The sequence below is a fragment of the Brienomyrus brachyistius genome, chromosome 13 (assembly GCF_023856365.1).
Source record: "Brienomyrus brachyistius isolate T26 chromosome 13, BBRACH_0.4, whole genome shotgun sequence".
In the NCBI taxonomy this organism is placed as follows: domain Eukaryota; kingdom Metazoa; phylum Chordata; class Actinopteri; order Osteoglossiformes; family Mormyridae; genus Brienomyrus; species Brienomyrus brachyistius.
The window spans coordinates 16,013,377-16,040,418 of NC_064545.1; the positions used below are offsets into that span (position 1 = coordinate 16,013,377).

The window sequence follows — 27,042 nt, forward strand, 5'->3', positions numbered from 1 at the left end:
GAAGGTGATACAATTAATCACAACTTTTTCAATGATTGTATTAGTCAAGCTCAGCTGGTTTTCTGAACTTTTGTACGCCACATTGCAAAGTTGATCTCATTTCAGTTCTCACAAAGAGGACAGTGGATAGCCTTATTATTTTACACCTCCGGGGCTTGGGGGGGGGGGTTCCTAGCAGTGCTCTCTGTGTGTAGAGATGTCCTTAATGTTCAGGGTTCAGAAGGACCTGATCACCCTAATTACCACATCAAATCGAAAATCTCATTAATACACAGCCTCACAGATATATGGTGGAAAACTGAATTGGTAAGTTTTTCAGAACCAACCAGTATGGCAGCTAGATTCCAGTAACTTTAGAACAAAAGATTCAGTAGGTAAGAGTTATAATAAGTGGGTAGTATTCTGAAAACTATTTCTGTGACGTGTCAATGTTAAATGTTAGCGTATGCTTACGTGCTACTTACAGCAGTGATATACTGCTAGCAATATATAAACTTCGATTAATATATATATATATATATATATATATATATCACACACACACACACACACACACATATTTGTGATCATGACAAATGATTTCCAGTCATTGAAAAGGTTGTAATTCGACAGTCAAATGGTTTTCAGCCTAACCGGTTACACCTAATTCCTTTCAGACAGTGATGTGCACCACGCTGGTCGCCTTTTCATGAAAGGTCACGGAAGTAACATCCTGAAGTAGGGGGATGTGGCGGACACCGGCTTGCCTACGAACACGGAACTTAAAATGCCCTTCGCTCGAAAACCCGAAATGTCCCGCCCACGAGGACGTTGCTCCAATCCGCTTTCTCTCATGGGCGTGACTTCCGTCTCGGGCCAATCGCATAAGCTTGCGCTTCGAGGACGTTTCTATTGATTGGCTTTGTCCGGGGCTCGTTACCCCGAATCGAATGTAACACGGAGACCGATGTTGAGCCCAAATTACGGGCTTAGGGTAGCATATTTCAAGGGAAAACCTACCAAGTAAAATTGGAAGTTGCGTCTGCTTTTAGTTTTCGTCCAATATATAGTGTTAATATATGTAAGGGATTACTGTAGTGAGAAATATCCAGGGAGAATTAGAGTATAAGGGAGCGAGTGGAGAGCAGAAATTCAGCGTGTAGTTCGGGAAGTTGATCGAGACCCGTCTTTAGTTATATGTTTACTAGCAGCGTGTTTGCAGGTGATTCGCGTGCTCTGCTTCCTGGGGAAATTCACTCCTGTTTGCATGACGAAATGCGGATTTTTATATTGATGCCTTGAGCGCCAGTAGGTGGATTCAACGACTTTCGCTTCTAGTTAAGTTACACTGATTTCTGGAGTCGTTTGTGTACTTTTGTTTAAGTTCTTCCTTTGCGCGCCTGCCGTGCCTCAAATGTCATTTAATGGTTAACGGAACATAAAGTGTGCCTGATATAGTTTACATACTATCCAGAAAGCTGCAGCTGACAGGGCTCTTTTTATTTAGTTATTTTGAGAGTAGACAATAGCGGGAGCGCCATTCGCCACCTCTGCGGAAGAGGAAACGCGGCGGCGTCCCGTCAGCAGCCAGCCGGCGTGTAGATGTTAAGATGGGAGACGGCAGGTAGTATTTCATAGTTTCAACTTGTTGGATCGTCAAGTGTGTAGGGAGATCGCGGGGAAATCTGCTGTTTTCAGGTGCGATTTGGCTCTTGGGCGCGCTGTAAAATGATGGGCTTCGGTGCCAACCGCAGGGGGGGTCGCCTCCCGTCCTTCGTCATGATCGCGCTGGTCATCCTCGTCCTCTTCATTTCGTTCAACTACTGGGACGTGTCCAGACAGCGCGGCCGCCTGCTGGATGAACTGGCGGAGGCCCAGGCGCAGGTGAAGCGCACGGATGCGGCGCGCAGCCGGCTGGAGAAGCGCAACTCGGAGCTGATGGTGCAGGTGGATGGGCACCGAAAGGAGGTGGACCAGAAGGAGGGCGAGCGCAACACCCTGCGCAACAGCCTACAGGCTGTGGAGGTGCAGTTCAAAAGGTGTAATGACGAGAAGGTGAGATCTGTCATGTGCTGCTGCCCTAAATCTCCATAATCCAACATGAGAACTTCGGGTCGGTTTATTTAAATGCAGTGAAAGCTTCATGTACTGGAATCGTGCCGGGAGCTGCGTCGCCCAATGATGTTTACATTGAAAGCCGCGTGTTTGAAGTATGGGTTGGGCAAAGTTGACAAAGGTGTCTCGTGGATGCGGGGTGCAGCCCACGTCATCAGCGGAAGGCCGCGTCTCCGTTGTCAGGACGCCTACAGTGCATCTCTGGAGACATGTCCAGTGACGATGGACAGCCCCCCCCCCTTTAAATGGCTCCCTATTAAAAGCTCGACAATCATGCCAAATCATTTCGTTTAAAAAAATGCATAAGCTTCATTTGAACATTTATGGCAGTGTGTATCTACACCAGGAATGTGGCCAGCTGTATTGCGTCAGGCAGACTGCAGCCTACCATCCTAACCTAAAAAAGGTTCACATCCAGCATTTACATATGTGATTTTTACCTGGCACCCATAGGGGCATGCAGTAGCATAAGCAGTGTCCTCTGTTATTCCAGACCACCCAGAGTTTTCAGTTGGGGGGGGGGGGGGGATTATCCCTTTCTTCCCTGGTATCCTAGTGAATCAATAGTCCTCCTGAAGTTGCAGCCCAGACTGAGGTTGTTCCCTGGTACCAGCTTGCAGCCTTTGGCTGTAACTCTGCCGGCTTCTGCTCTCCTACATTACATCTTGGCCATCAGCTTTTATCACGGAGGCGGGGGGGGGGGGGCTGTTATTCACACGGCCCTCTCTGGCAGCGGCGAGTTACAATGCCCCTGACACTCTGACGCTGTCCCTCTTCACCCTCCACGGCTTCCCGGATAATTATATGGCCTCGATTAGCGATAGATTCTGGAAACCAAGCGACACAGTTGTGAAAATGTCAGAACTGGTATTCCGATAAACAGCACTCAGTATGAAAGCAGCAAAGCATTCGATGGGACTCTTAGTAAGGTTTCTTGTATGAAACGTCTCATTTCCTGCATGACTCCGTCCACTTTAATTTTTGTTGTGGCTCATTTTCCCTCTTCGAGCCCAGTTCGGGCAGGTTTTCACAGCAGAATGTTTATGCATTTTAATTAAACACATTGTGCTATCAGCAGTTTTAAGGTGATCTGGATTTCATTGAAGCCTCTTCATTCTCTATTCCCTTTAAATCGAAGCATTAGTGTGATCTTTATAGTTGAAGAGTGTGAGCCGGTTCCCTGGCAGAGCGAAACAGGCCCTGAAAGTGGGGCAGTCCTGGGCGCAGAGGATCTTCAGCCAGGTGGACAGGGAATTTGTCTGCATGGTGTCTGCCTGTCAGCGTATCTCTTCCTTTTTCTCCCTCAGATGAAAATTCAGAGCGACTCTTTCTCACAAGTATCAGAGATCCAGCGGCTTAAAGGTAAGAGCATCGTAAAAAGCCGGCTTTTATTTAGACAAAATGTAACACTTGAGTTTCCTTCCTGGCTCAAGAGTATAGCTCCATCATCTCTCTCTGCTGTACCCACATTAAATTCGGCCATCGTACCCCCTGATTGCAATTCTCTCTTCTGTTAAGGGAATTAGTTTTGTGTGGTTGTTTCTGTTGTCGAACCAAGGTGTAAGGGCATATTTGGCTTGCTTAAGTCATGTGGCATTTCTGTGCCATGTGGTTCATTATCCCTAATTTTTCTCGTCAGTTTCCCGCAAACGTTTTCTTAAGATCTTAACTACCCTGCACTATTCCCAAAGTGAGAGGAAAGTAGGGAGGGGCCCCCATTTGTAATATCACACCCTTTGAATGTTGCTCAGATAAGTGTGTAAGGAAAACGTGGAGGACAGCGAGTGACGTGTTTGTGAAAGAGCCACATAATTTTCTTTGTGCTAAATAAGCCAATGATTGTGCTTCTTGGAATGTAAAGTAAATACTGTCCTTCACAAGGCAGATAGTTGTTTGTCGTTATCTAGCTTATAAGATGACTGGGTGGAGGATTCCCAGGAATGAATGTGGTAACCTTGGCAATAAGGAGTGTTCTGAATGCTAATAGACATCCGACCATCAGCGCACAACCGGTTCTGTCACAATATCATGCTGCGAGTCTTGGAGGACGTGCGTTTCAGTATCGCCTTGATAATGGATTTTTTTTTTCTTCTTCTTCGAATGTGTGATTTTCATCAATAGAGCAGCTCAAGGAGCTGAAGCAGGAATATATGAAGCAGGAGGGTCTGCTGCAGGAGCTGAAGAAGAATAGGACCTCCATGGACAAGAAGCTGGAGTTTGAGAGGTTGGTGGGAAGCGTATATCCACTGCGCATGTCACTCTGTTGGGGAAATGGACAGCACTGTCTGTGGCGCGGCATTGTTCACCAGCACTTATCTGCTCTGCCCATGTGTGCTTTTCCACGTGGCAGTTTGCAGTGCAAGCAGAAAATCAACCAGCTGAATGGCGAGCATTTGGAGAAGCAGAGGATCCTGGAGGAGGAGGTCTTTCAGTTGAGAAAGGTGAGTGTGGGACCTGGCGAGATTGATGTCCTCGGGAACCTTTCTGCTGAGTCCGTCTACCTTTCAAAAGAAATTAATAGACTCTTAGTTTTAATCCACTGCACTTTTGTCTAATAAAATGGAAATGCGTGGAAGTGACCCTTAAACTTCTTGTGTTCCCCAAATTTGGTGTCTGCGACGTAGGACAGTCCTGCACCCTCTTAAAAATGATTTATGGGGAATTTTTGCCCTCTAGTGGCTGACAGTGATCACTGCGTATTCTTATGAGTTTGGTTTAAGGCGCAAAGTGTCATGGGCCCTTTGTGGTGATAGAGCCCTTTGATTAACATGTCTGTGTTTGAAAGGATCTCCCCCCTCCTCCCTGCTCCATTCATCTGTTTCTCTGTTTTCCACCTGAAAAGTTCAGTGAAATGGTTTATCTCTTACCTTATGTTTTCAGTTGAGACACCATCACCTCCTTTAACCACCCTCTTAAATGAGATAAATCGCGTTTTTGCCATTTGCGGAGCAAAATATCATCTAGCGCTCCCAGGAATAATGTGGCAGACGTCCATGGTGAACTTGCTGTACTTCTTGCATGATGTCAGGCAGACTCCGCTGCTTTTGACCGGATAATATTTACTTGCTGCAGAACCGAGCCATGGAAACTGCACATAAGACAGACAGAGACGTCCCCAGGCTGACTGTGCACCACCCAGACGTCCCCAGGCTGACTGTGCACCACCCAGACGTCACTGACACTAAAGGTAATTTTCATTTCTAAGTTTTACTACATTATCTGAATCGTTCTTTGACACGGATACCGCTGAGCCGTTGATGTACTCTTTCGATGACCTGTTGGCCCCTTCAGTGTGAGGTGGGCCCTCCTACAGACACAGATCTGAGTCTCACTCTCCTTGTACCCCAAAGAGCTCGGCAAGCTCGCTGCTGGCGCTGACGTGCCGGGCTTGAGGGACGGCGACTTGGAGAAAGTGAAAGAGGCCGCATTCGGTAAGCCGCTGCTCATCAGCAGCTGAGATTGTCGGTCCTGTGTCTCGGCTGGCTGAAGACGACAGCGGTGGACTTGTCCTCTGCAGCACTGAGGAAGCCGGCCATTACGCGGAAGCAGGTGCAGCATGCGGTCGACGGGCCAGCAAAGGCACAGGACCATGCTGGTCCTTTGGGGAGCGAGGTGTTACCCCTGAAGCTTGACACGAAGGTGGAGAGACTGGCTGCGGGGGCCGGCGACGGAGTCAGAGATGTGCCCCAAGACCAGGGAGCCATGGAGGGTGGGCATGCAGACGGCCGTGCCGGACAGCAGGGACAGCTGCCTGGTGAGAAGATGCCCAAACCAGCTTGTATGGTGTTTTCACCTTTTCACCAGGCTTAATGCCTGATAGTGTCTGCTATGGCTGATCTGGGTGTCTCACCCAGTGAATAATATGCACTTTACTGTGCACTTAAATAGCGGGTCCCCCATTGTAAGTAAGCTAGCAAGCTTTTCTGTTATTCCCTCCTGATTATACTGCAGTATATACCTGTAAAAGGCAGTGAAGTGGGTTATATATGTAGGAAGAACTAACCCACTGAACATATTAACAGCCGTGTCAATATAAATTTCCATGTACAGTGTCGCCCTGTTAATTTACCAGTTGCATATTCATCTAGGTGAGTTTGCTAGGAATCCCCAGCTGAGCACCCACTGACAGGCACCAGAGTATGCAGCACTCTGTCTTACGGTGGGTGCAGAATAGCCTAGAACAGCACACTGATGTGAAGGGAACGGTGGTTCAAAAGTAACTGGAGGTGATCCAGCCAGGCCTGAGAATAAGGCCATGCCTACCTGCACCCCCCTGCTGATTCAGCAGCCCTCTGGCTGTCTGTCTGCGCCTAGCCCTCCTCTCCGGAAACGTCCCTGTCTTCCACACCCTTCTTCAGACTCTCAGTCCTTGTGCTTCCATCCAAAATAACTTCCGGAGCTTGTTTGTAAAGCTGACTGTTTCCCCGTGCCTCGCTGCAGGCCGCGTCCTGCCAGTAGTCACTTGTAGCTGTGCCCCCTGTCTTCACCTCAGTTCCAGATAGAGTGAAAGTTGCCGCTGTTGATGAGAAGAGAGAGGGTCTCCAGGTGGCCCCCAACCCGGCCCAAGTTCTGGCCAAGCCTATGGAGAATGAGCCAGCCTGGAACCCTCATCCTGCGCAGATCCAGAGTGAGTGTGACCTTCACATGGTCCTGGTGCTGCTTGCATGTTTCATTTTATCACTCACAGGCTCACAGCGGTCATCTTCTCCACATGCAAATGTTCTCATCTCCTGGGTGGTATATTTAGCTTGGATGTTGACAGTATAGTGCTGTTAAGTGATGCACATTTTGTAATTCACAACTTATTCAGGTTGGTCTCTGTGCATCCTTAGTAAAATGATCGAGTGAAGCTGGAATGAACATTTTTCAAACCTTCATGAGGAGCCAGCTCTTGAAGGCTTTTCTATAATGTACTTGGCTCTCATTGTGAAGTTATAGATTTTGCTCAGACTGTGTCTCATGTAGAGCTCTTTGAAGGACAGGACACTAGGTCCTATAGACTTGCATTTATGTAGGACCTGACTGTAGTGGCATTGCCCGCTTCGGGAAACTTTTAGCTCTGCTGCTCAGTTTGCTAAGTTTTTTTCAAACATGAGCTTTGATTGGTACAACTCCAGTGGATGCATGGCTGATATTTCCTGCACTGTAAGTTTCACTGTGTCCCACGTTCAGTTTCTTGGGTTGTCAAACTGTCTGCATTTCAGTTCTTCTTTCTGAGAGACACTCCTCCATAGTTTGTAGTGCGGCATCGGTAGGTGGACTTGCATGAGAGTCAGGATGCGCTCGTGATCCATCTTTTCACCCCCCCCTCCACATTAGATGAAGGCCAGCATGTTGCAGAAGGCAGACGACACCAAGCTGTGGACATGCTGTGAACTGCAGCCGAAAGCCAAACTCTTCGGTGAGAACCGTGGAATATCATTCAAATATAGCTTTAATGAATCATTTTTGAGTAGGTCCTTTGAATTAAAGAATGACATCTTTCATCTGTACATTTTGAGGACGCTAGCTAGACTATCCTGTTCTATGAAAACTGCTTTCAGAAAAACCTTTTGGCTTGTACTGGAAAAATTAGATGTGCCACATTATTTTATTCAAACACTATTGTACTACCATGTACACATGCTTAGATGTATTACTTTTCAAAACCTTGAAGTGTGTCATCTGTCATATTAACATTTTATCTTGGTAACCCATCTTTTCCAGGACATGAAGTAAGCTCACTTACTTGGTTGCAGGACCCGGAATTCCAAGCAGTTAAGATTCTGTGCCAATTCATGGTCTCCAGTGACTCTCAGAAACCCTCCTTAGCAACAGATAATGAAGATGAAACAGATGGGTCCTTTTAATTATTTTTTTTATGAATGGACTTCTTCCCAAAACGTGTTTTCTGATAAAGGACTCTAGCTGTTGACTCCTCTGCTGTTCGTGCACGCACTATCAACCACAGCTCGATGTCAGCGGAAGGGGCAAAGCTCGCGGAGAAATTCCAGGGAGGTGGGTATCATACCACCTACAGTCCAACTAGGACTAGGTTTAGGGCAGTGTTTCCAAATCCGGTCCTCCGTAATCCACACAGTCCGCATTTTTGTTCCATCCCCTGGTAGGAAGCTGGAAGGGTGCAGAAATGTGTACTTTCTGGCAGTAAGCCAGCAGGGAGCAAAAACGTGGACTGTGGGTTCCCAAGGACTGGACTGGGAAACACTGGTTTAGGGAAAGGTTTTTTTTGTTATGTTATTGGATATTTTGAATGCATAAGAGAACATGGACACTAGTATAATAATGACTAATTAATAATGATTAAACTGGTATAAGAGAAAATCCATGTGTTTCTCTGGTCTATTCTGTACAGACCTGTCCAGAAGACCTCACTGCTGCTGTTTTGAACCAAATTCTCATGCTACTCTTTGTTATAGGACAAAAACCTTTTGAATGACAAATATTTTCACTCAAAACTCCAAATTATTTTGCTGTTAGCTTTTGGTTCAGCATCTGATCAGACACTTTCTTGTGTGGGACTTGTTAAAGGTCTCCTTTCTGAGTGCTATTTTTAGATGTAATTCAGTTGCGCTCGTTGAATAGGAAGAGCACTTCGGAAATTGTGTAACAAATCAGTAGGTTGCCCCGGAGAATTCTAAAGTGTTTGGGAAGGCTTGCTTGGGGAAGATGAAGCCAGGTCATCCTAAGCATCTTCAGGCTCTGACATATAGCCGTTACTTTCACCTTGGCCTGAGGGCCGTTGACCTTGGGCTGGGGGCTGCTGTATGGCTGTATATGGCGCTAAACACCCTGAATGTCTTATGCTTGTTCATTAAAGGAAGAATCCAGTGATTGTGGGTCGTCTGTCTTTGCAGTGCAAATCATCCAGTGTGCATTCACATACTTTAAAAAATTATAACTGTTGATTGTGGAAACTATAGGTAAGACATCATCTCAAGCACTCCTGTAGGCAAATCTGACTTATTTTGCGTTACCGAGGAATGTTTCCCACTGGATGATTGGTACACTTCCACTACTTTTGATGTAGCAGATAGAGCAATTAATGCATTACAACTGCACTGTTTGTATGACAAGCTAAACACCTGAATATTTTTTTTTATTTTTTATTTTTTTTATGAGAATGTGACGTGCTGCTTTACAGGATTGCAGATGTCATCAGTCGTGTATCATGTCCTTGATGAAGTAAGCTGCCATTTACCATATTCACAAGTAAACCATTTAATTCATTTTCATGCAAAACAAACTAGCAATCTATTTGGGGGGTTATATGAGATGGCACTCTGTTAATGTTATCTAGTCTCCTGGGAAAAGCAGACTTTCCAGTAAGGGAGAGTCCACCAAAATTCATGAATGTTATACATCTCTTATGTTTACATGTAGCATAATCTGACACCAGACACTCCTTTGTGCTCCCTGTGATGAACTGATCATTTCTAGCACAATATGGTCAGCTGGTGACAGTGTCATATGTTCTCCAGGTGGCTGTCCTGTTACAGCACGAAAGATTTATGGGAAATTATAGAGGAAGAGCCGGAAGATGTCGTGGGGCTTCTGTTAAAGATGAATATCAAGATGTATAATGTGTTCAAATAGAAAGGGGAATGATTTGGGGTGCGGCTGCCTTAATGAGATTTCTCAGTCGATATTTCATGGTCACTCCCAAGTGACTTTTTGAAAACCAAATACCAGCTGTCTGTTTAAAGTACATGTAGTACAATTTGCTTTCTGTACATGAGATACTGCCTGGTGAGCAATCGAATCTGTCCAATGCTGCATCTGATTCCCCTCTGAAGGGCCACAGTCGATAGCGATGGCCGTAGATGTTCACGCTGTTTGCGTCTGGTGCTCCAGGCGAAACTGCAGACGTGCAACTTCGTAGTACAATTAAGATGTGCATCTTGTTGAAAATAAGCATGGGCACTTTTGATGTTTATCCGCTTTATAGTGAAAGTGTCCTGATTGCTCAGAGACACTAAGGTGGGGATGGTTAGAGTTTACGCCCATATCTGCACACTCCCTCTTGGTGTGACACGAAGGTTGGTCCTATTTCAAATCTTGCTTCAGTCTGCAACTAACTTCATGGCCTGTCACCATAGTGTATAAAGTCCATAGTAAAGATAATGATTTCAAGCCAGGTGTCCTCAAAGTTTTAACTAGCGTTGGAGATTGCTACAGTATAGCTACTATTTCATATTTAGAGTGGTACATTATATAAATTATGCGAAACGCTTAACACCTACTGGAAATTCCGCTATGACGCTATTAGAAATGTATACTTCGGCTTTAGCTAGAGTCAGCACTTTGCTTACTTCGAATGCAGAAATATTACAGTCGGCACCAATTTGCAAGAGCAAACGTGCAGGTGAATTACTCAGCCTTTACAAAGTAGGTTTGAAACGAGGATCTTCCAGTTTTAACCGGAGGTTTGGCAGTGATTGTTGTTTTGATTTTTTTTGTATTATCTGGTAGAGAAAATTAGTAACTATTCTGCATTGAGCCGTGAAATGCGTCCGTTGAATCGCAGGGGCGTCTGAGCTATTCTGACTTATTGAATGCCGGATTTCACAAATGCCATGTGAGCATTAATAACCAATCGTCATTACTCAATTGCGCAATAATTTGCCATGCAAATCACACAAATGTAAGCCAAATTTGCTCAGTGCGCATATGGTCTGGTTTCACACCAGTCCCACGCTGTCAGGGGATTTGAAATATCATAAACCAAGATCCGGAGCGCTCTCTTCTACTGCACACTTAGGACCCTGTTTTCCTCGTTACGAATATACCGATTTTTACTTTTACACTATTGTGGATGTCTTATTTTCATTTTAACTGTTAAATTGGACTTGGGTACTGTTAAAATGGATTTTACACGAGGGTAACCGTTTGATTTATGAACAAAAATAATGGATAGAACCACGTTTCATGAATCATATGTGTCGGGGTACACTTAAAAAATCATAAAAATAGATGTGAAATTTAAAAATGTATCTCGGTTCTGCAGCACTCATACTATACCGTCTGGAGCTTTCAGAACACATCGCCATGGCGACCACCGTTTCCCCCCATTCATTTCCATTGTGCCTTGACTGTACTGGTGAAATCCTCCTTTATGCGAACATTACCTGGATCCTTGTCATTAGGTTGTTTTTAATACAAAACAATATAATGAAGCACTGCCCGATGAACATATTTGTACAAAAAGACAAGGCATGTAGGAGTTTGCATATTATGCGTATACTTGAATATATTACCATATACGTATCTCGCATGGGAATGTGTGTCTTTTTAAATATTGCCATATTTTACGGTGCTTGCTTGTAGGTGGCCGTGGTACCTGCGGACAGTCCTACAGTTCTGTTATGCTCCACTATATAAATCAATGAAAGGCTGGTGTGAAGAATAACCCTCACATAACCGTGTCGCGCTTTAACGTCCAAGCAAACCAACCCACTTCCGATTTTCGCATTTACAGGATTTAAATTTGTTCTAATCAATGACATTAAGATCAACACTACGTCCCACCGAGCTACGTCACATGCTCCATGTTGTTTTGTTTGTATAGGCAGGGGGCGCGCGGTAGGGGTCCGCGGGGGCGCGCGCGCGAGTGCGCGTTCCCTCTTCATCCGGGTCTCTGCCGTCCACAGGCAGTAAGGAGGCGGGAAATGGCGTCCGGAGGTGCCGCGGAGAGCTGGGTGCACACTCCTCGAATATAACCCACCAGAGACGCTAAGAGACGGCGGCCGACTCCGCTGTGGTCCTCGCCGCCCCGGCAAGCACAGTCGCCCCGGCAAGAAAACATCGCTTCTTTCGGCAAGTACGTCCGAGGTAGATTAGCGCCGCTCTCGGTGTGAGGGAATGCGGCTGTCGTAGAAATAAATATTTACCAGCGTAACGGCGCTGGCGGTGGGTTGGAAATCGGCTGGCGCGCGCCTCACAAATGTCGGCATAGTTCGGAGTGACTCCGGGACTCCCGACACATGCCGTCCGAATCAGGGAAGGGTTCTTGGCAGTGTTTTTAATCCGTATACACACAGACACCAGTGTCAGTGGTGTTTGCCACTAGCTCGCGGTCCAAATCTGTCGGTCCTCCACTGATCATAATACCGCTCCCATTTTAACAGAAAGGTAATTAATAAAAATGTGATGCGCCGTTAATAATACTCGGTCCCACGAACTAGTTAACGGATGATGGTTGGCTGGGTAGTAAGGTGATTGGGAACTTCTGTTCTGCCGTTTTCTGAGAATCTGAAAACTTGACTGTCGGCCGGCTGTGATCGCCAATGTCAGCTGTGTGAACCCGAAACCTCGATGTGAGCGCTCGCCTTAACCCCAAGGACCACCATGAGTAGGTAAAAACACAGCCTTCTTAGGCCGTGGCCTTGTTTTCCACCTCCCGCCCCGGGCTTGAGTACAGTCACGCCGGATTCCCCTACCCCCCCCCCCCTCCCCGCCCCTTTCACCTCTCGGGCTTGTAGCTAATTCTGCGGAAGCAGGCTAAGGCTAGCGCGCCGACTCACGGGGATTACAGCGCCCTTAGGGCCGGGATGTGTGTCCAGACGGGGGTGTGGGCGCTCTCACGCCGGGAGATCGTGTGCCTTTCGGTGAAGTCTGATTTATCCCCGAGCTTGATATTTGTCACCGCAATCCGTTGTCCTGCGCGAAATGCTTCGTGGGGTTCCAGCCTTCGTGCCGTTTTATTATACAGGGGGCGTTGCTCTTTGTCTCAGCTTGCTCGCACTTCCACTGAAATCACCATATAAAGGAGTGTTTATCTTGGAAGTCTTATTTTTCCTGAAACTTTGCCGATTATATCCCTGTGATTTTGTGTGCAGCGCATAAATGTGACAGCTGTCGGCCAGCTTGTACCTATCCGCACCGGTAAAACGCAGACAGCTATGCGGGGGCAGCGTGGCCGCTCCGTAAATAATCTTAACAGCAGTTTAGGTCACGATGCATGATTTAAAACTTCAAGATACACAGCGGCCTCTTCGCGGGCAAGCTGCTGTCAGATGGTTAGGGATCAGTTTTATTAAGCTAGACCTTTGTGTCGGCACAGATGGGGAGAAAAGTCACCTTTACTGACGCTTCAAATTGTTAAAAACTTCGTGGTGGAGAGATGTCTATTTTACCCACTTCAGTTGTAGAATTTTGTTCAGCTGACAAGAACTTTGTGTTATGTTATGCTGGATATTGAGTGAGGAGACTTAATTCAGCATGAGAACTTTGGGATTCTTAATTTTTCAAAGGTCAGTGCAGAGCACCCCTTTGGTAAAAATGGACAGATCAATGTTTTCTGAACTTTTGGCCACGCCAGTGTTGCAAGAGCAGTATCTGGTGTGAACCTGCTTTTTCCCTGTGCTGAATTGATGAAGTATAGAACAACTATTTTAGAACTGAATACATGTGTCCCCGAGGCTTAGGTGAAATGTGAGTGTTAGGATGTAATTTACAGTGTGTGTTAAGTTAACTGCAGTATTTAAAAAAAAAAATAATAATAAATTTTAGAGCTTGGTCCTTTGGCAATCTGCTCTAAATGATGATTTCCTGTATTGCCACCAATTTGGTATAACTCTCCTAAAATGAAACTATTCTCCAAAATTGCATTTAAGAATGCTAGTTTGCATGTACCCTGCAAACATTATTTTATAGATGTCCTTTTATTACTTGCATGCAGCATATAGCTCTTGTTTAAGGGTAACCACCTTTTGATGCAGTTTGAATATTTATGGTTTTGAATCTTAAATGCCACCTCAGCTTACACTATTTTCTGATTTCCCTCGCAGTGCAGTGACTCCTCTCTGACAGGTGGGTGTCACTCTGTTAGCAGTTAGATGAGCTAGTTCTCCTTGGAAATGATAAAGGTGTGTCTCCTTCCCTTCTGGTGAAAGTTGGGGGTTAGTTAATCGATTGGATTTGCAGTGAATTCGCAGTATGATTTCATTTGATGTTTTTCTTTGCTCCTGGGCTGCCTGTACCTTTAAGTTGTGTGTATCAGCCTAAAAATTAATAGCCGTTACTTTTTAGTTAATGTAGTAATAACAGTTCGAAAACCCTTGCATAACATTTAATTTTATTTCAGTTCCCAACAATGGATATGAGATTTCGCTCATGACGCTTGTGATTATATTTTGTCCATAACTTACTTGTATGTGTGCAATATACATTATACCCCAAAACTTGTATAGGTTGTTGGGTTTAGTGCATTATCCTTGTCACACGGGTTAATAATAAAGGGATTCTCTACAGTTTTTTGGGTAGCTGTCAGAATTCAACAGTTGGGATCTTGTGTAGCGACTGTCGCCTTTAAAAATTTTTAAAAGCATTTGAGTAATAAAGTATCTATAATAATCCAAACCTTAGGGAAAGAACCTAATTTTATGCCAGGTTTTTACATACATATTTTCTATTAAAATGAAAATTAATTCCCCCACATGAATGAATCCATATGGCTGCAAGCTTTCTGGGTACATTTCGCCATTATCTGGTTAGCCTACAAGTGATTTCAGGATACTGTTGAATCTCTGCTTTAACTGTAATTAGTCGGCAGGGGAAAGGCCTAGGGGAAAGTATTGCTACTCTTTGTCCACCAAATACCATATAAGAGGAGTGTGTCTGAGGGGGGAATGAGAGAGAGAGGGAGAGAAAGCATGACCGAGTGACTGAGGGAGAGAGAGTGTCCTCTTTCTACTGTGCATATGCAACAGCTGGTTGTAATTTAAGAAAAACAGATCTGGTGGTGTAACCGGAGGAAGAGAGAACCATCTGAGGTCTCTTCTGTGAACTTAAACATGTTTTTTTTGTTTCATCACAATAACGAGTTGGGAGTTTGAGGAGAGCTAGGCATGGTTGTGCGTGGCAGTGTATGTTGGGAGCTGTGTATGAGTCATACCTCTTGTCGGTAAAAATAGACAGGGGAAGAGACTCGGAAGGCAACAAAGCTGCTGCCTGCTTCTGTGCTTGGTTTCCCCTCCCTGTTACCCATGATTGCCTTGTCCTGCATGCGGTATTTTGAGGGTGGGCTACCATCGCCTCGCTTGGCCAGAGTTACTGTAAACTGCTTTCCTGTTCCCTCATGGGTGTTCAGTTTGGCCAAATTTGTGTTGATGCGTGTTTGAGATGATAATGGATAAACCATGTGGGTTGTGATTAACAGTGGAGGTGGTGATAGAATGTGTATGTTGTGCATTAATTCTGCAAATGTAATGTGAAATATTTACCCAATTTGCAGTGTATTGGTTGAGAATCTGAGATGGCCGATTTAGGCTTTGTTATACCCAGGTGATTATTCCTATTTCCCTGCTTGTCTTTGGAATAGATTGTCTATCTGAATCCTGGCGTGTTGGTCACCTTGTCCTCAGTTCAGGAAGCTGCGTTTTTTTTCTCTCTCACTCAGACTCACAGCACTGTCCCATAGGTCCAGCATGCAGTATTCTCAGACTTCTCCCTACTGGAGATATTTTCGTTTGGGTCTTGGCATTGCTTTGGATTATCCTTTGCATGTAGCCTGTCTCTCTGTATTTGTGATGCATGTTAATTGTTGGCAGTGTTTAGCAGGTGTGCTGGCTGCATACATTTGTAAATGTGTGGTAAACTTTTAAACCATATCTTTATATTCAAGACTATACTTTTAAAGTGGCAAGGTGAACAAAAGGTTTTGCCGAATGCATTCTGAGATATGTGGGGAATTTCTTCCTCGAACTTTAAGAAAAATGACCTTAAGTTACTCTGGGACGACAGATCTCTGTGGTATGTGTGTTTGTAGCCATACAGACTTGCAGTGCTAGTGACGCTCGCAAAGCAGTAAACACTGAGGTTGTAGCAGCTGACTGCTGGTTGTGAATACTGATGTGTACTCTGGGGTTTGTTTTCCCCCCCCCATTGTACAGTGAAATTCAACAAGCCATGTCACTCTTTCCCAAGTTCACAACTAATGCATTTTCCTTTGTTAATAGGCATGTTTGGCAGATGGGAATTGATGACGGGCCAGCCTCAGCTGTTTATATAGTGGAGAGAATTATAGTGTATGGTTGGCTTTAACATTTCTGTTGGTTGAAGCATCTCTAAAATGCAGTATCAGCTAGGGGATAAGCTGCATGTTGCATGCTTTACGTGCATTAACTCGCAATCTCATTCACTTGCACCCAGGGGCACTGGAGGGGCATGGATACCCTGGCAGATTTTGGGGGCCTTTTTACTTGACAGGGGCCCTTGAAAACGTGAAATGTATACATAAAATTGGGTGTGAGTGGGAGGGGGCAAGGTTAAGTTTTGTCAGTGGGTTCAGATGTTCTGCTTTCGCCCCCGCTTGCTCCCGTAGGGCAGTGTATGGCTTAAGTTATTGGACTATCAGAAAGCTATGAGCTGGCTTCCAGGATAGGCTCTGGACTCCCCGCGACCCAGAAGGATAAGTGGTTTGGGAGATGGCTGGATGGATGGAAAGCTATGAGCTTAATACATGGATAAAACCACTAGCTGTAAACAATAAGTGAATGTTAACGTACAGGTTTGTGAGCTGGGACTGTTTTCCAACACCACCAAATCGGTGGCTCCTGCGATGGCCCTCTTAAGCTATAGCTTTCGGGATTCGTTTTAGTGTTTTGTCCCCCTGTATCCCACCAGTTCCTTGGCTTCAGTAAAGGGCGCCAGTTCAGACTCTCGGCCGACTGCGTTGATGCTCTGCTGTATGGGCCTGTCTCGTTTCTCCACATCTGTTACCCATTTGAGCAGACGGCCATCCCCAACACTGGAATGAGAAAACAAGCTAACCAGTGCAGGCTTAGTCCTTGTATGACTCACGGCTTGACCTATAGCTTTGGAACATTCTCTGTGCTATAGTGTGCGAGGCAGACAACAGTTCATGAACAAAACTCACTAGAACTCGCTTAGTGTTAGTTACCAGCTTCTGAAATCCCAGTGTTCTGGATAAATTACGTAAAAGAGGTTTTCACTGAGGTTAAGCCAGCGCTGTGTACACAGGTGATGGAAATGTTTTTAGGCTAGTAACCATATCAGATAGAAAACCAACATGAAATGGGCTTAACTTTTCATCAGGTTTCCCTGTAATAGAAATCTGCATTTATATATGTGATGTAAAGCAGAGCTTTTCAATCTCGCCTGAATTGGGGAGCCACTTGTGAAAATCACGGAGGCCATCACTGTGAGGCGATTTAAAAATGTTTTATTTGTTTTGATGAACACAGGTATGCCAGACGTTTGCATGGTTATTGTAAATGCCTTTTATCAAAATATGCTATTAAAGCTTGCTGCACTTGAATAAGGGTTTGTTTGGTACAACTGGACCAGTTGACGTTTCGTGTAAGGTTGCAAATGTGAAACAGATGAGCGCCTCTGTAAAAGATGCATGAGCTGGGTGAGAGGACCGCGTGCTGAGTGCGTATGGAGAGTTGGTGCGGTGCTCACTGGCTGCTGTCCTGACAGGTCCTGCATGTGTCTCAGCGCTCCCAGCCAGTGCTGTTGCGTAAGCCACAGCGGTGGGGGCGGGGCATGTCCTGTGGCTTCTTTTAGGAATTTTTTTTGCCTTAGAAAAAAAAAACCATTGGCAAAAACTGATGTATGAGAGAATCTATCGCAGAAACATTTGCAACACAGATGGCAACAACGATTCAGGAAAAATGCTTCAGAGGGGGTTTTCAGCCATGGCACAACATTGCTGTCACCTTCCTGGAAAGTGTTCAGTTAATTAAAACGCTTCATCAGTCATGCACAGTGATGTACGCCACACATTCCTATGTGCATTTTTATATTTGGAGGCCTGTTCTTTAAAGCCTAAATTCTTTACACCACTCGATTTTCTGTACTGCTTTTATTGAAGCCTGCATGCTTCATTTTTATTTTTCCAGTTATCTATTTTAAAATAGACCTGTCAGTACTTGCTTTTACAACTTTTGTACTTTTTTTTTTTTCTTATGCAAGATATCTGTGAAGATTTGGGAGAATTAGCTGCCGTCGTTGCTTTTGTGAACGCACCGTTATCTGTACGAATTCTCATGCTTTCCGTACCCGTTCTGCCTACACCTTGAACTTTGATCTGTCTCCTCATTCTCCTCCCTTCTACAGTCTTACATGTGACGGTCAGTACAATGAGGCTGAGAATGCGTAAGGCTTCTCAGCAGCCAAGCCCTGTACATACGCCCCGTCCATCCCGGACCAAGCGGAGACATTCGGAAGTGGACGTGTGCACACCAGCAGGTGGGGGGGTGGTGCAGAAGAGTGATGCAGGGCTCCTTTCCACCATAAAGAAATTCATTCGAGGAAACACTGTCAAGGTACATATACCCGTAATGGCAGCAGCCATGCCTCCTAAGCATAGTTAGAATTTCTGGAAATAAGTCGCGTCCAAGTCTTTCAATGTTCCAAAGCTGTGATCCAGGCCCGCGTTTCAGAACCGGGTTTCGTGTTCTGTTGGGCATGCAGCTGCATGTCTGGGAACTGTAGCCAGTTTCTAAGAATAGCTGTGGTTCTAGAATAGCCGTGTAGTGATGAAGTGCACGATTAGATAGAACCAATGTGCAGTAACGTGTCAGACTGAGATCTTAGAGAGTAGCGAACTTAATGGTTAAAGAACTGCATTTGTGACTGAAAGATTCCAGTTAAGTTAGACCCAGTCTTGATAATGTACCCTTGACCAAAAATACATGACCTGAATACCCAGCTGTACAAATGGGCAGAGCCAGAGGCTTGTGTGTATGCCCGTGCAAGAACCGCTTCATTGCACATAGAACCTAAGGCAGAATAAATCTTTCTTTCAGTCATACATACGTAATCCTTCTGTGCCCACTAAAATATGCTAATTTTCTTAGTTTACGTGTGTAGAGGCAAATTATATTCACTATGGCAATTCATTTTACATCACACTGTATGCTGTGAGAGTGACTGCAGGTCACTTTTCTCGCTGGATGTTTGGCCTGGGTGGGCCTTGGTCACATGCTGTTCTTTGAAGGTATTGGTGCTTTTTAAATGATGCTCCTTTTCAGTGTATAGCCTCACATGAGAATTTTAGCCATGGAAAAAATGACCTAATGCTGCCTAGAGCTCCTACATACTGGGAGCCATCGGAGCACTAACTGCAGGCCCTGCGCTGTCCCTCGAGGTGGAGCTGGAGAACCCAGCCAAGAGGAGCTGCATCGACCGCAGCCTGGATGGCGGACTGATCTCGTCCACGCCCCAGACGCCAGACCCCCTGAGCAGAGGCGCTCCCAGGGTACGCCGTAGAGGCCCTGTGAACGGAGGTGAGCTTCCATCCGTGGCGTAGTTATTTATACAATTAAATACAGACCAGTCTCATGAGCACAAATGGCTTTATCTGTTGAATGTGTAAGTGCTCAGACTTTCACATTTCTGTAAGAGGAGCCTCTCATGATGGGGAGAGGGCAGGGTGGAGATGCACATGTTTAAGGACTAATGAATATTATGCATGTTCTGCTTTATATAATATTAGTAAGGACTCGTTTTCATGCTCTGACCCTCAGATGCCATCAACCATGGCACAGGAAAGCCAATGAAGCCCAACGGCCGGCTGCAGGAGGCTGCAGAGGCTGTCAGCAGCCCCCCTCGAACCACTCTGCTGGGAACCATCTTCTCCCCAGTCTTCAACTTCTTCTCTCCTGCCAATAAAAATGGTAAAGTTTGCCCTGAAGGTCCTTGAGTTGTACAGAAGGTGCATCGTCCTTACAGTTTGGTCTGGAAGTTTCTAGGAGCCCTTGGCTTCTGCGGTCACCCGGACTAACCGGCAGGGTGCTACAGGCCCCGGATCACGCCACGCAGGCGCTAACGGATGTGCAGGCGTAGTTAAGCTCAGGATTTGGAATGGAAGGAGTTCTGTCCTTCTGTTTGCTGGAGAAAAACCTGACCTGCTCATGTCCTTCATGCTTGGTGCAAGACAGGATCCCTGTGAATGGCATGCTCACTTCCTGGCTGGCAGGATCGCAGTGGTGAGATAAATGCGTGACCCCCTCCTTCAGGAACCTCTGGCTCAGATTCCCCCGGTCAAGCCGTGGAAGCCGAGGAGATCGTCAAGCAGCTGGACATGGAGCAGGGAGAGGAGACCCCCACCAGCACAGCTACGTCCAGGGAGGCCTCAGGCATCTCCCTCTACCCCGCCAGCCAGCCCCTGCCCCTAGCCCTGCGACCCCCTCCTGATGGCGCTGTTGAGGAAGGGGAGATTGTAACTGGCTCCGACCTGCCGCCCCTTACTGGTATGTCCTGATGATGCAAGAGTGAAATCCAGGCAGGCACCTGCCAGTTTATCTTTCTGTGTGACTAGTGTTTGTGGCGACGTTCGTTGGTTTTAATTCTTGTTTGTATTATCAGCCCAAACTCAATTAACTTCTGGAAATAGTTGGTTTTCAGTAACACTGTAGGAGCCATGGAAAATTTTCAGTTGCGTTCACCTTGGCTTTGGGTTTCTGATATTTCATCATCTTCCTTCCATCCTGTTTCCAGCCCCTGGGTCCACCACAGACAGTGGCTACTCCGAAATCCCCCCCCCAGTTCCAACTGAGGGGACATACGAGGAGGACTGGGAGGTCTTTGACCCGTGAGTGCAGCTCCCTTACAGTCTAGGATCCATCCTCAGAGCAGGCAGCTATAACATAGCAGTATGCAGGGTGCTCTTCCCCACTACCTCCCTTTGCTGACTCTTCCTCAGCCCTGCTCTGATTTGCACTCTTCAGGTATTTCTTCATCAAACACGTTCCCCCCCTTACGGAGGAGCAGCTCACACGCAAGCCGGCACTCCCTTTGAAGACCCGCAGCACACCGGAATTCTCCCTCGTCCTCGACCTGGTCAGTTGACAAAAATTTTTTTTAATTCTTTGCGCTTTTTCCACTTTGGTCAGGGTTTCCTGCCAGTCGCTTTTCTTCAGTCGCCATTGATGCAAATATCAAACACATTATTTCAAACGGAGGTGGAAATTCCAGGTCCAGAAAGTAAAAATCCAGTCCAAGATTTTGTTTCAACCAACCATTTGAGTATAGAGTCACAGACACGGAGGATGCAGCTGCTTGGTTGAAGCAAAATCTTGGACTGGATTTTTACTTTCTGGACCTGGAATTTCCACCTCTGATTTCAAACACCCACTGTCTGAATCATAGATGGTTCAGTTCTGTTTTTCAGTCAGTAATCAACGATGGTGATAACTTCCCAAATGAAAACAAAGGCACCTTCAGCAGCTGTCTTGGTGTGCTTTTGAATGCCCCCGGGACTCAGTCTAAAAATAGCGATTTTGCTGTGGCGGGAGCCTCGTTCTCTCATTGCTGCTCAGGCGACCTGCTCAGGCGACCTGCTCAGGCGACCTGCTCAGGCGACCTGCTCAGGCGACCTGCTCAGGCGACCTGCTCAGGCGACCTGCTCAGGCGACCTGCTCAGGCGACCTGCTCAGGCGACCTGCTCAGGCGACCTGCTCAGGCGACCTGCTCAGGCGACCTGCTCAGGCGACCTGCTCAGGCGACCTGCAGTGAGCAGCCATGATTAGGCCGACGCTGAAGGAAGAGCTTCTTTGTGAAGAAGGGGTAACGCCAGGCTGATTATCGGCTAATATCTTCTCTGCTGGTTTCAGTGAAATACAAGAGCTTCTTCTGCTTTTTCTTAGTTGATGGAAATATTGATTCATCCACTTTAAACTTTCCGTGCGTGTGCCTGCATGTGTATACACAGTGGACTCTATTAGCTATGCATACACAGTAGCAGTTATAATCAACTTTTGTCTCCCAGAACCATTTCAAGTTTTGGCTAGTTGTGCCTTTCTGCACGCGCCGTGTACTGAGCTGTTTATTGAATCGCTTTCTGTAAACACTGCACACTATAGTGTGAGAAAATCCCAAGCGGGTGTCTGTCTCTGATGCAGGAGCCACTACGTCTGGCACCCACATTCACACCACGTTTAAAATCGCTTGGATCAGGTTTCTCAGCTGAAACGGAACCTCCTGACCTTGTCTGTTGTATGAATTCAGTTGCAGCCGCATGTTTTGCTGTTTGTAGAAATGAGTGAGGTGCGTGCGAGTGCTGCAGAAGTGACACCCTCGGTTTAGTGAAAGCTTGATTTAATTAGGTTAATGCGACTGTGCTCGTCACTTTCAGTCTGTCTGTTATGTTCAGCTGCAGAATCACAATTTTGATCGTGTTTCTTTTTCTTTGAGATGACAGAATAGTAATCTTCACTTTCCCTGCTATTTGTCTGTCACCTTGGGAGAAAGTGTAGCAATGTTGTAAGTGCTATGATTTGATGCAAGTGACAAAGACAGATTTTCATCATCCATCTTCTTGCTTAAACAGTGTTGATGTTTATGTTCTTGACTGTAATGAGTAAACATTGCTACATAGTAAAAATGTTGTGACAGTTAAGTAGCACTGTATGGTAGTGGATAGAATAGTATGAATGTGTATTGCGGTTCTCCTCTCCTCTACCAGGATGAAACATTGGTGCACTGCAGCTTGAATGAGCTGGAAGACTCGGCACTTACCTTTCCAGTGCTCTTTCAAGACGTCATATACCAGGTACCTGCGGCCCAGTTTCTTACCAGCACTGGACACACAGGCTGGCCCTTCACTTGCTGCGGTTCTTGTTAGGGTTTGTGTGTTTGTAGCATTATGTGGTGTCCAGGTGTATTTCAGTGCACGTTTCAGTCTGTAGATAAACAGTTGTAAACCAAAGTAGCCCAAGATCGGCAAAGGCACAGCAAGACCTGACTTGTTCCTTCTTGTGTGCAGGTGTATGTGCGGTTAAGGCCGTTCTTCAGAGAGTTTCTTGAACGTATGTCTCAGATCTATGAGGTAAACCCCCAGCTGCAGCACTGCAGCCTTTATGATGTCAAGCTTTTCTGTTCTGTTAACGCGTTTGTTTGTTTGTTGTTTGTTTGTTGGTTGTGTGTGTGTGTGTGCGTGCGCGCATAATTCTGAACTGTGTTCACCTCTTTCCAAAGATCATTCTCTTCACTGCCTCGAAGAAGGTGTATGCTGATAAGCTTCTCAACATCCTGGATCCCAAGAAACAGTTAGTCAGGTCAGTAGAGGTACTATCGTGACCTTCACAGCGCTGCAGGCTCCTGTAGCTGGACATGGGTCTGCATTGTATTCCAGCTGGATGCTCGTTAATGGGCCTCTGCACTGTTTCCTAGATGGTTCATTCGAATGATCATGCTCCCCATATGTATCCAAATTCCCTTAAGTGTGTAACTTACTCTTTTCATTGTGATCTCTAGGCACCGGTTATTTCGTGAGCATTGCGTCTGTGTGCAAGGGAATTACATAAAGGACCTGAACATTCTTGGGAGGGACCTGTCAAAGACCATAATAATCGACAATTCACCTCAGGCCTTTGCTTATCAGGTAGGTCGATCTGGCCTAGACGCCTTCCACACTTCCTGAGTCGGCTACATCTATCTTTTCCCTCTTGTTAAGAATGAAGTGAATGACGTAGCGCTCCGTGTCTGTCTGTCCTGTCAGCTTTCCAACGGGATCCCGATAGAGAGCTGGTTCATGGACAAGAATGACAATGAGCTCCTGAAACTGGTTCCGTTCTTGGAAAAGCTAGTTGAACTGGTACGTGTTCTTTTTGAGCTGATATTCAGTGGTCATCACGTCATTGAACTAGATGAGATGTGTCCGTCTGTCTATAATGACACACACACACACACGCCATGTTTGTATTCATATCTTTGTAGCGACCAGCCTTTCATTTCTGTGGGGAAAAACCCCGATCCCAACATAATAGCCTTAACCCCTACTCAGCTCTAACCTTAACCATAGGTAACCTAACATAATACAAGACTTCTGGCATTTTTCGCAGATTGAATTGAGTTTCCTCTTGTGGGAACTGAAAATGTGGTCCCCACAGTGTAATGTGTACATACACACACACACACACACACACACACACGCACACACATGCACACACATACATAGTTAACCCCACAGTAAAGTGCAGCATCGTGACTCGCATGCGCCTGGTGTTGAGTGCTGTGTCTCTGCCCCACAGAACGAAGACGTGCGTCCACACATCCGCGAGCGCTTTCGTCTGCACGACCTCCTGCCCCCCGACTGACCCCAGGGCACTGGGCTGCCGTCAAGGACCAGCATAGGAACAGCTATGGAAACTAATATTTCAGCTCAAACTCATGGCCATGTCAGAACTCTCCGGGTTACAAGACTGCCATCACAACTTTTATTTTCCCTCTCAGATCCCAACATTTCTTTAAAAGGCAAAAACATTTTTGAAATAACCTCCCAATTATAGAATTCTTTTATACAGATAAATGTATAAATATATGTATAAATGTCCTGGGAGCTGTAGGCGAACCTAAGTGCGACCCTGCGGTTTGACTGGCTCTCCCCTCCCCGGAGCCCTTTCTTACTTCCCTCTGCAGCCACAGTGTCTCACACGAGTGTAAGGTTGGTGCCGGAGGCGTCTGCCCACGATAAATGGCCTGCCCTGCGCAGAAGGGGCCTGTTTTCCGTACGATTGGTGCTTCGAGTGGAATCACTGACACTTATTGGCTGCAGAGTCATTTCTCCACAAACGGCCAGTTAAAACACGTGTATGTGTGTGTGTTTGCGTGTGTGTGTGTGTGTGGGTGTGTGTGTGTGTGTGTGTCTATACACATTTTTCCCTATTCAGGTTTCTGAAGCTCCCTCCTGTTAACGTAGCTGACGAGTCAGCATGCATTCCTTTTTAGTTTTAAATGCTTTGTTTTATTACACTTTGGCAATAGATTTAGGGTTTCCCCTCCTCGTCGCAGTTGTCTTGCATTTGTCTGCCTGCAAGAGGTTTTTTTAATTGGGGAGGGGAGGCAAACCGAGAGTCTAATCAAAAATGGAATTTATGTAGTTTCTGTATTAAGATATTGCGTTATTGTCAATGTATTCTGTAAAACACAGTGTGGAAGAAATCATAATTTTGTAGGAAAGGAAAATATCCCTTATAGGTGAGAATTACTGGCTTTCTATACCACAGTGATGGATTTCATTTGGCAAGTCTGAACTTGCTGGTCTGATGTGTTCAAAGTTTCAGTCTGTGTCTGAGCAGTCCTGCCGGATCCCCTGCAAAGCTCTCCCCCGCCAGGCAGATGGCTCACTTGACACGCTGCGGGCCGCATGGTGATTTGCAGGGGAGCTAGTTTGGATTGCATGTGTGTGCGTGTGGAAGGTGGGGGTTGGGGGGGGGGGGGGGGGTTATTAAACTTTGTATTAAGCTTAAGCCATTTTTGGCAAAACTGTTCCAAGTTTCCATGGCATTTACTAATAATAAGTGTGCTAAGCAGCACGGACCTCATCAAAGGTGCGGTGGACGGGGTGATGTTGGGTTATGTATGAGTCACTCTGGAATATGCTGTCATATGCTAGTCTGACTTGCAGTATTTCTAATTTACCTCCTTGGATTCTACTACAATATTGTCTGATCCACAAAGGAGCTGAAATGTAGCCCATAAAAGAGACTTTCACCCCCAGAAACAAACGAGCCACTTCATTTGTGTTCCGGAAGGCTTCGCTTTTCTCTCCAGCACCCGCGTGCTGTTGGGCAGCATCAGGGTGGTTTAAACCTTCCTGTACTGCATCTTAATCTAAAAGTTGAGTACATGATATCTGTCATGCGCTGGTCACTTATTGAGGCGAGATGACCACCTGATTGTCTCATTCTCTGGTGTAGTATTCAGTATTTATCCTATTGATGACAGGGTCATTTGAAAAACAAAAGGTGGTGATGCGTAGATCTGTTGTCAGATTTTGTAATTCTGTTGATGGGGCCTAGACTGTTGTAATATGGATTTTGCTCTCCTTCTGTTGCACCTTATCCCTGTGTAGTGGAAAGGTTTCTGACAGCTGACAGCTTCTTGCCCCTCACCCTCTTTTCCCCAGTTGTTTGGAGTGGCGTTCCGAGCCCCTGTGTACCACCCACCCACAACATACTTTCCACTCTGCTTTTGAGGAGACAATCGAGAGCCCGTAAGGCTATTCTGAAGGCACTGTACATGTGTATGGGAAGGGGGCCAGCGAGCTGGCCGTGGAGCTCTGCCCGCCACTCTGACCTCCGCTCCCTGCCTTAGTGGGTGGGTAACCTTCGGGTCCTTGAAGGCTGTCTGCGTAATTTAACCTGTTAGAGATTTGGGATATCATGCATTTCTCTTCTGTACTGGGCACGCTGGAAACTCTGTTGGAGAGAAATGAACCTGGACACCAGCCTTTGTAAGACTTGTACAGTCAATTTTAAATCTGGGTAGGCGTGACCTTGGTTTGGATGATGTCATTTAAAGGCAATATATTACTTCAGACTGGAGATTGTAATATGATCCAACAATGAAGAAATCTATAATAACCGTGTGTGTGTTGGGGGGGGTTGGGGGGAAAATGGTCCATGCATCTTTAAGTCTGGGGGGGTAGGGTGGTTAGGGGGTCCTACAGAATACCAGCAGTGTTTCTTCAGAAGGTTTGTTTGAGTGTCTTGTAATACGTTTGACTTGTTGCCAAGGGTGCAGACTTTCTTTAGACACGTGTGCTTTTTGAGGTCCCTGCATACCCTGATTTATGTTACACACTTGGAATATGCAAGCTCTGTGACCCCCCTGTGAAAATGAGCTACCAGCGCTGTCCCTGTGGGGAGCGGTGGCCAGGGGGGGCTCCCTTGCTTCATTGGGTCTTGGCACTTTTCTTATGAAGAGCTAGCTCATTTTATATGATTGTTAGAGAGTAGAGCAGAGATTTTATGGTGAAAGATTGTGGGATTGGGGGGGGTGTTTCAGAAGTACAACCAGAATTTTTTTTTTCATCTGTAGTACCCATTTTATTGTACAGAGGTACAAAATAAATGCAGCTTCATTTTTAAAAATCCTTAAAGTAAGGAAGATCTTTTTAAAATACATTTAATTTTTGTATTTTTGATTTTTAAGAGGCATGTTTTGTCTACTTTTTAAGTGTATTAATGAAGATTTTAA

The 27,042-nt window shown here is 45.8% G+C and overlaps 2 protein-coding genes across 4 annotated transcripts; both read left to right on the forward strand.

The window, feature by feature from the left end:
- Nucleotides 1-890: 890 nt before the first annotated feature.
- On the forward strand, nt 891-8,925 carry LOC125706315 (protein GOLM2-like). Its single transcript, XM_048972962.1, has 10 exons — nt 891-2,034; nt 3,402-3,456; nt 4,216-4,318; nt 4,445-4,535; nt 5,167-5,281; nt 5,445-5,525; nt 5,612-5,848; nt 6,587-6,721; nt 7,414-7,495; nt 7,801-8,925. The coding sequence occupies exons 1-9, from the start codon at nt 1,708-1,710 to the stop codon at nt 7,467-7,469; spliced, it is 1,200 nt and encodes a 399-aa protein (XP_048828919.1). The 5' UTR covers nt 891-1,707; the 3' UTR covers nt 7,470-7,495; nt 7,801-8,925.
- A 2,788-nt stretch (nt 8,926-11,713) lies between these two features.
- On the forward strand, nt 11,714-25,271 carry LOC125706312 (CTD small phosphatase-like protein 2-A). 3 transcript variants are annotated; one of them, XM_048972960.1, is made up of 13 exons: nt 11,714-11,922; nt 18,175-18,383; nt 19,208-19,346; nt 19,587-19,736; nt 20,079-20,312; nt 20,560-20,653; nt 20,790-20,901; nt 22,526-22,612; nt 22,826-22,888; nt 23,038-23,117; nt 23,317-23,443; nt 23,561-23,656; nt 24,093-25,271. In XM_048972960.1, the coding sequence occupies exons 2-13, from the start codon at nt 18,198-18,200 to the stop codon at nt 24,156-24,158; spliced, it is 1,434 nt and encodes a 477-aa protein (XP_048828917.1). In that variant the 5' UTR covers nt 11,714-11,922; nt 18,175-18,197; the 3' UTR covers nt 24,159-25,271. The 3 variants fall into 3 exon arrangements, with proteins under 3 accessions (XP_048828917.1, XP_048828915.1, XP_048828916.1); XM_048972958.1 differs by having other exon boundaries at nt 11,714-11,911; XM_048972959.1 differs by having other exon boundaries at nt 11,714-11,907.
- Nucleotides 25,272-27,042: the final 1,771 nt, after the last annotated feature.

Coding starts and splice junctions, on each gene's coding strand:
- LOC125706315 (XM_048972962.1), top strand. CDS start 1,708: ATGATGGGCTTCGGTGCCAACCGCAGGGGGGGTCGCCTCCCGTCCTTC. Junction 2,035..3,401: donor AAAGGTGTAATGACGAGAAG/GTGAGATCTGTC, acceptor TTTCTCCCTCAG/ATGAAAATTCAGAGCGACTC. Junction 4,536..5,166: donor AGGTCTTTCAGTTGAGAAAG/GTGAGTGTGGGA, acceptor TACTTGCTGCAG/AACCGAGCCATGGAAACTGC.
- LOC125706312 (XM_048972960.1), top strand. CDS start 18,198: ATGAGGCTGAGAATGCGTAAGGCTTCTCAGCAGCCAAGCCCTGTACAT. Junction 20,654..20,789: donor GACTGGGAGGTCTTTGACCC/GTGAGTGCAGCT, acceptor TGCACTCTTCAG/GTATTTCTTCATCAAACACG. Junction 23,657..24,092: donor TGGAAAAGCTAGTTGAACTG/GTACGTGTTCTT, acceptor TCTGCCCCACAG/AACGAAGACGTGCGTCCACA.